The 7,039-nt window shown below is 50.0% G+C and overlaps 1 protein-coding gene across 1 annotated transcript; it reads left to right on the forward strand.

Annotated features, from left to right (window-relative positions):
- Positions 1–292: 292 nt before the first annotated feature.
- On the forward strand, positions 293–6,820 carry LOC117719324 (keratin, type II microfibrillar, component 7C-like). The gene is made up of 5 exons (XM_034517487.1): positions 293–399; positions 3,086–3,211; positions 5,258–5,475; positions 5,772–5,803; positions 6,365–6,820. The coding sequence occupies exons 1-5, from the start codon at positions 397–399 to the stop codon at positions 6,532–6,534; spliced, it is 549 nt and encodes a 182-aa protein (XP_034373378.1). The 5' UTR covers positions 293–396; the 3' UTR covers positions 6,535–6,820.
- Positions 6,821–7,039: the final 219 nt, after the last annotated feature.

Genomic DNA, 7,039 nt, shown 5'->3' on the forward strand with positions numbered 1-7,039 from the left:
GGAACTGAACCCAGGTCCTCTGCAAGAGCAGCCAATGCTTTGAATCACCAGGCTATGTCTCCAGCCATATGCATGTGCCAACTTTGTAAGAAAACAAAACAAAACAAAACAAAACAAAAACAGAAATACACTAAGTTAGTCACACAACACGGTCAACTGGGTCCTAGGGAGGAAGCCTTCCCCGCCCCAGCCTTCCTCTCCCCCTGGGCTCGAAACATCAACTCCTTCTATCCCCTGTCTGTGAAAATTCCAATTGGAACCTCGAAACTGTAACCAAGTGAGGTCACAGTGCGGGCAGGAGGGGGTGTCCTCAGAGATGAGGGTTTTGTGAGCACCTTAGGCTGGACCTAGGCTGTGGTGCTCGAGAGGTTTGGAGGCACCAGGAGGTCCTTTACCATGGTGAGACTTGCCCATGGCTCATTAGTCACGTGGGTTGAGGGGTCCTGGAGTCTACCAAGTGTTCTAAGTGGTGCCAGTCATAAGCTGTCTGATGAATTCCACTTCTCATGGGCACATTTGGCAGGAAGGGGCACAAGAGACATTTGTGGGAGATGCTATTTTACAATTTGACCCTGTCTGTTCCCTGTGAACTTTGCACTGTGCTGGTGTGAACCATGCACAGTGAGGTTCCTGGTTCGGATGGAAGCATGGGTAGTTTCCTTTGTTCTGCAGAGTGTGGAGCCAGTGGCTTGGGCTTACAACATGGTCTGCACAGCTGGGGGAGATATCTCAGTCCAACATGATCTGGGCAGCTGGGGGAGATATCTCAGTCCAACATGATCTGGGCAGCTGGGGGAGATATCTCAGTCATAAAGCAAGTGCTTGTTCCAGAAGCTTGAGGACTCAAGTCTGATCCCTAGAACCCAAGCCAAAATCTGGTGTGTGCTTCTAATCCTATAGCTGAGGAGGTAGAGACAGGAGGATCCCCAGGGCTCTCTGGCTAGACAGCCTAGCCTAAGTGACAAAACCTGGGCTCTAGTGAGACCTTGACTCAAAAAATAAGGTGAAACACACACAGCTAGTATGGACATCTGTCCAAGGGAACAACATTCAAAACTGACCTCTGGTCTACACACACACACACACACACACACGCACACGCACACGCACACGCACACGCACACGCACACGCACACGCACACGCACACGCACACGCACACGCATACGCACACGCACACACACAAGTACACACAGATAATGTCCTAGGGAACAACATTCCAAATTGACCTCTGGCTTTCACACAGACATACAGACACAGACATACACACACACACACACACACACACACACACACACACACACACAGAGAGAGAGAGAGAGAGAGAGAGAGAGAGAGAGACAGAGAGACAGAGAGAGAGAGAGACAGAGAGAGAGAGAGAGAATGTGGACAGCTGTCCTATAGAACAACATTCAAAACTGACCTTTGGCTGCCACATACATAGACAGACAGACACACTCTCTCTCTCTCTCTCTCTCTCTCTCTCTCTCTCTCTCTCTCTCTCCCTCTCCCTCTCCCTCTCCCTCTCCCTCTCTGTCTGTCTCTCTGTCTCTGTCTCTGTCTCTGTCTCTGTCTCTCTCTCTCTCTCTCTATCACACACACACACACACACACACACACACACACACACACACACACACGAAACTCAGTCTGGCTCAGGCTGACCCGGTATCCCTCTCCTTTGGGTTCTTATTTGCTTGCAGGTGGTAGGGAAAGAGCCCCAGGCTGTCCAAGGAGAGATCACAGAGACAGGCCTAACTGTTGCCCTGCTCCACAGGAGGTCCCAGCTGAGATGGTGATTTAGTGCTAGTGCTTACCTGTCACCTGTGGCCAGACACTGGCCTCATCCCTTAGAGACAGCACTATCCAGTACTGTGTACTACAGTAGCCTTGGGCTTGAGACAGGAGCTGGCATTGGGCCAATGTCATTGAATTCTGATCAATAGTACTCACTAAGTTATGGACACGTATTCACATGTCTAGTGGTTGTTTTGCTTCAGTATAAAAATCAAATGGGCAGAGTCGGTAAGCCTCTGTCCTGAACTACTTATACCCCAGCTGCCCATGCCTGGGCTTTCGGTGTTGTTTTCAGCCAGACGTGGCAGTTCACTCTTGCAGTCCCCATACTTACGAAACTGAGGTGTGAGGACATTGAGCTTGAGGTCAGTCTTGGCTATATAATTCAACTCTGTATTTAAAAAAATCTGTTTTAGGGCTCGTGACCTGCCTCAGCAGGCAAAGACACTTGCTGCCAAGTCTTTGACCCCCCCAGGACTCATACAGAATGTCTTAGTTAGGGTTGCCATTGCTGAGAAGAGACACCATGACCAAGGCAACTCTTATAAAGAACAAGATTTACTTGGGGCTGGCTCACTGGTTCAGAGTTCAGTCCATTATCATCAAGGCAGAAAGCATGGCAGCATCCAGGCAGGCATGGCGCTGGATGAGCTGAGAGTTCTACATCTTGTTCCCAAGTCAAATGGGAGAAGCCTGGCTCCCACGTGGCTAGGAGGAGGGTCTCAAAGTCCACCCTGACAGTGACACGCTTCCTCCAACAAGACCACGCCTCCTAAAAGTGCCACTCTCTGGACCAAGCATAGTCAAACCACCACATGGAGTAAGGGGAGAACTGACTTCAAGTTGTCCCTACTGCCACATGCTCACTCACCATGGCATGCTTGTATCTACACACACACACACACACACACACTCCCACAAATAAAAATGTAAAGTTTTTAACATTAAGAATCACCATTGGATTTTCCCAAGTGACAGCCGTAAACGGTAGGTTTCAGTGCTTGATTCCACAGAGCTTGCCTCTCCCTGCTCTTGAGATGAATCCGGGGTTGCTAAACCCCTACGGCCCCTGGACAGATTCTCATCCTGGGACTGAGCACCAGGCTCGGCTTGCTATCTGCAAGTCTGGCCATGGGACACACTGACGTCTCCCAGTAACAAGGGTGGAGATCTAGATGTTTAGAGGAGAGGACTCAGCTGGGACACCAGGTGTCTGGGTGAGCATTTCGGTTTTGTTTTATCCTTGTCTTCTCCTCTCTCATGACTTTTGCTCTACTCTTCTCATCCCAGTGTGAGGAGATGAAGGCCACTGTGCAGGAATGTGTGCAGACCCCTAGGCACAGCAAGGAGGCCCTGAACAGGCTCAACCAGGCTATCCAGCAGCTGAAGATGGAGGCCGCTGATCCTGAGAGTCAGGTGAGGCATTGGGTCTGGAGCCTGGGGTCTGGGGTCTGGGGCCTGGGGCCTGGGGGAGTCTGGGGGAGTCTGGGGGAGTCTGGGGGAGTCTGGGGGGGTCTGGAGCCTGGGGCCTGGGGTCTGGGGGGTCTGGGGGGTCTGGGGTCTGGGGGGTCTGGGGTGTGTCTGGGGTGTGTCTGGGGTGTGTCTGGGGGTGTGTCTGGGGGTGTGTCTGGTTGTGTCTGGGGTGTGTGTGTCTGGGGTGTGTCTGGGGTGTGTCTGGGATATGTGTGTCTGGGGTGTGTGTGTCTGGGGTGTGTCTGGAGGGTCTGGGGGGTCTGGGGTCTGGGGTCTGGGATGCCATTACCTAAGACACCTTTCTAGATCCCCTCATCCTTTGGATGAAGTGATGTGTGTGAGTGTGTGTGCTTGTGCACAGGGATGTTGGCTACATGGGCAGCTCATGCTTCCCTTTGCCTGGGCTTTGTTTTAAATGAAGAGATAATTAACAAAGAGGGTATGTATAAATACATATGTTGTTGGCCTTTCCTTTACACACACACACACACACACACACACACACACACTTTTTTAAAAAATTAATTATTTAATGTATGAGTGCTCTGCTGCATATACACCTGCCTGAAGAGGGCATCAGATTTCCCTATAGATGGTTGTGAGCTACCATGTGGTTGCTGGGAATTGAACTCAGGACCTCTGGAAGAGCAGCCAGTGCTTTTAACTGCTGAGTCATTTCTCCAGCTCCCCATATTTGTATATTTTTTAATGTATCTGTTTTCATTCATTTCTGACTTAATATTAATTCTGATTAATAATTAATTAATTAATAATTAATTAATGGTGAGAAATTACCAAAGATTTACTCGGTTACTCGGTTTTCTGGTTTTTCCTTAAATACATGAAAAACACATCTGTAACTCCAGCACTCAGAAGACCTCAGGTTCCAGGCTACTCTGTGTTATAGAGTGAGTTCAGGGGGAGTTTGAGTTACAAGGTGTATTAGTCAGAGTTCTCTGGAGTCACAAAATGTAGGGACTGTCTCTATATATTAAGGGAATTTATTGGAATGACTTAGTCTGTAGCCCAACTAACCCAACAATGGGCAGCTGTGCATGGGAAGTCCAAGAATCTAGTAGCTTCTCAGTCCCATGAGGCTATGTGTTCCAGCTGGCCTTCTGTATAAGCTGGAATCCTGAAGAAATAGGTTCTAACAGATGTGTTAGCAAGTAAGTGCAAGCAGCCAAGGAGGAGTGAGTCTTCCTTCTTCTAATGTCCTTATGTAGGCCTCCAGCAGAAGGTGTGGCCCAGGTTAAAGGTGTGTACCACCATGCCTGGATTTGGAACTTGCTTTGTCCCAGGCTGACCTTGAACTCAGAGATCTGTTTGCCTCAGTCTCCTGGGATTAAAGGCACATACAACCTTGCGTGGGTCTAAACTGTTCATGGCTACTATGCCTCAAGATCTGGATCAAAAGCGAGTGTCATCCCATGTCAAGATCTGGGTCAGAAGCCTGTCTTCCAGCCTCAAGATCTGGATCACAGATGTGCCTTCCATTTCTGGATTGTAGTACATGAAATAATTTTATGGTTGGGGTTCACCACAACTTGAGGAACTGTGTTAAAGGGTCACAGCATTAGGAAGGTTGAGAACCACTGCTCTAGACATAAACAAGTGGACAAATTTCAGAGCAGCTCCACTTCCTCCAGACCATGGATCATCTTCACACAGGCACTGGCTCCAGGCCTCTGAGTAACAGCTAGGTCCCTGAGGCAGGAGGAATGACGCTGAGGCTGTCTGTCTGTCTGTCTGTCTATCTATCATCTATCTATCAATCAATCTTCCATCTAACAATCAATTTATTTATCATTTATCAATCTATCTGTCAATCTATTTATCAACTATCATCTATCTATGTATCTATCATCAATCAATCACTCTATCATCTACCTATTATCTATCATCTATTATCTACTTATTATTTATTATCTATCTATCTATCTATCTATCTATCTATCTATCTATCTATTTATCCTATTTCATTCCCAGTCTTGTGAACTACAGAAAAGCAAAGACTTGGAGGCCATGCAGGATGTGGCCTCAGGCAACGCTAAGGGGAAACTGGCCTGGCTGGAGGCTGCCTTGCAACGAGCCAAGCAGGACATGGCCCGGCAGCTCCGTGAGTACCAGGAGCTCATGATCGTCAAACTGGGCCTGGACTTTGAGATCGCCACCTACCGCAGGCTGCTGGAGGGTGAGGAGCGGAGGTGAGGTCTCATGAGGTGAGGGGATGGGTATCGAGCCTTAGCTCTCCTGCAGTCAGTCTTCCCACACCTTTATAGCTCCTTGAGCAAAGAGACCCAGGGCTGGGTGTGGGCTGAGGCAGTGTCAGACGGCAGAGCCATATGTCCATCAAGTCAAGGAGATGATGGTGAAGCCAGGCCAAGCCCAAGAAGCCTGCAGGCTGAAAGGCTGGCTGATCTGGGAGTGTGGGAGTCAGAAGTTTCTGTATTGGGGAACCTGGTAGGTGGATTAACTTAGCTGTTGCTTCTTTTTGCCACAGGCTTGGTCTGGGAGTAGGGGCAGGGAGCATGGGTAAGTGACTTGGGTAAGATATGAGATCTTGTCAACACCCCTCCCCGCCCCCCAACCTCCGCCCCCCCATCCCCTCAGTCCCCTGAGAAGGCAGAAAGGTTTATCTATCTCTCTGTGCAGATCACAGTTGTAGGGAGACTGTTTCTTCTCAGGGAGTGATTCTCTGTGTTCATTTTGGGAGAGGACTATGTGCTTATTCCTTTCGGGGAGCCCAACTACTGAGTGTGGGCTGAGCCAGAGTCAGACAGCAGAGCCATTTGTCGATCAAGATAAGAAGTGGTAGGAGTCAAACCAGACCCAAGGAGCCTGCAGGCTCGGAGGCTCTGTCTAATCTGGGAGTGTGGGAGTCAGAGGTTTCTGTATTGGGGAACCTGGTAGGCGGATTGACTTAGCTGTTGCTTCCTTTTGCCACAGGCTTGGTCTGGGACTGGGGAAGGGAGCACCACTCTGGTGCTGAGGAGGGTCTATCTCTCTTGGAGAAGTCTGTGGGCCTCCCAGCAGCCTTGGTGACGGGTAGGCTTCTCTGAGTCCCTCCCATTGGTCTCAATTCTCTCCATGAAGCTCCCGGCAGTGACGTCACTGGAGGTCCTGGTCTGACCTCCCCTCCTATAAGGGCACCCGGAGTCAGTTCCCGTGGCCTGGACATGAGCGCCCCTGGTGGTGGCTGTGCTCTCTGCAGCTCCGCGGGCTGTGTTGGAGGCTTTGGCTGCCTTGGCTCCCGAGAATGTTGAACCCCTCCCTCTGGAGAAGACTAGAAACTGGCGCTTCTGCCCAAAGACTTGGCCCTGTTGTCTCAAATTCCCTTGCCCACAGAGCTGGCCCTCTTCTCCCTTCCCCCCTTTGCACCTCACCTGGAACTAGACGGGATTCTGGCGTCATCCTGTAGACACGGCCTGTGGCTTACCTGAACCTTGTGTCCCGCTCCTCTGACTGGCTCTATTCTCGTTTATTATTTTTTTTTTCCAGGCTTGCCCTTTAATAAAACATTCTGTGGTGGCTAAGCAGCCAGCCTGTCTGAACCGGACTTCCAGGCCACTCACAGTTCCAGCCAATACCATGAAGGAACATGGTGGTGTGTGGGTGCTAGGTGACTTAGTCTTGGGTGACTTGTTAATTATTGTACGACTCAGATCTTTATGATGGGACAGGTGGATTGATGGGTGGAGACATCGAGAGACTGGGTCAATTCCACAGACTGCGTGTCTGGGTCCACAGTCAACCACCCTGGCAGCGGAA

The sequence above is a fragment of the Arvicanthis niloticus genome, chromosome 13, assembly GCF_011762505.2.
Source record: "Arvicanthis niloticus isolate mArvNil1 chromosome 13, mArvNil1.pat.X, whole genome shotgun sequence".
Classification (NCBI taxonomy): Eukaryota; Metazoa; Chordata; class Mammalia; order Rodentia; family Muridae; genus Arvicanthis; species Arvicanthis niloticus.

What these genes read in the sequence shown, in the direction of transcription:
- LOC117719324 (XM_034517487.1), top strand. An exon ending in CCGCTGATCCTGAGAGTCAG is followed by an intron (nt 3,212 to 5,257) that starts GTGAGGCATTGG and finishes TTTCATTCCCAG; the next exon opens with TCTTGTGAACTACAGAAAAG. An exon ending in AGTAGGGGCAGGGAGCATGG is followed by an intron (nt 5,804 to 6,364) that starts GTAAGTGACTTG and finishes CTCTCCATGAAG; the next exon opens with CTCCCGGCAGTGACGTCACT.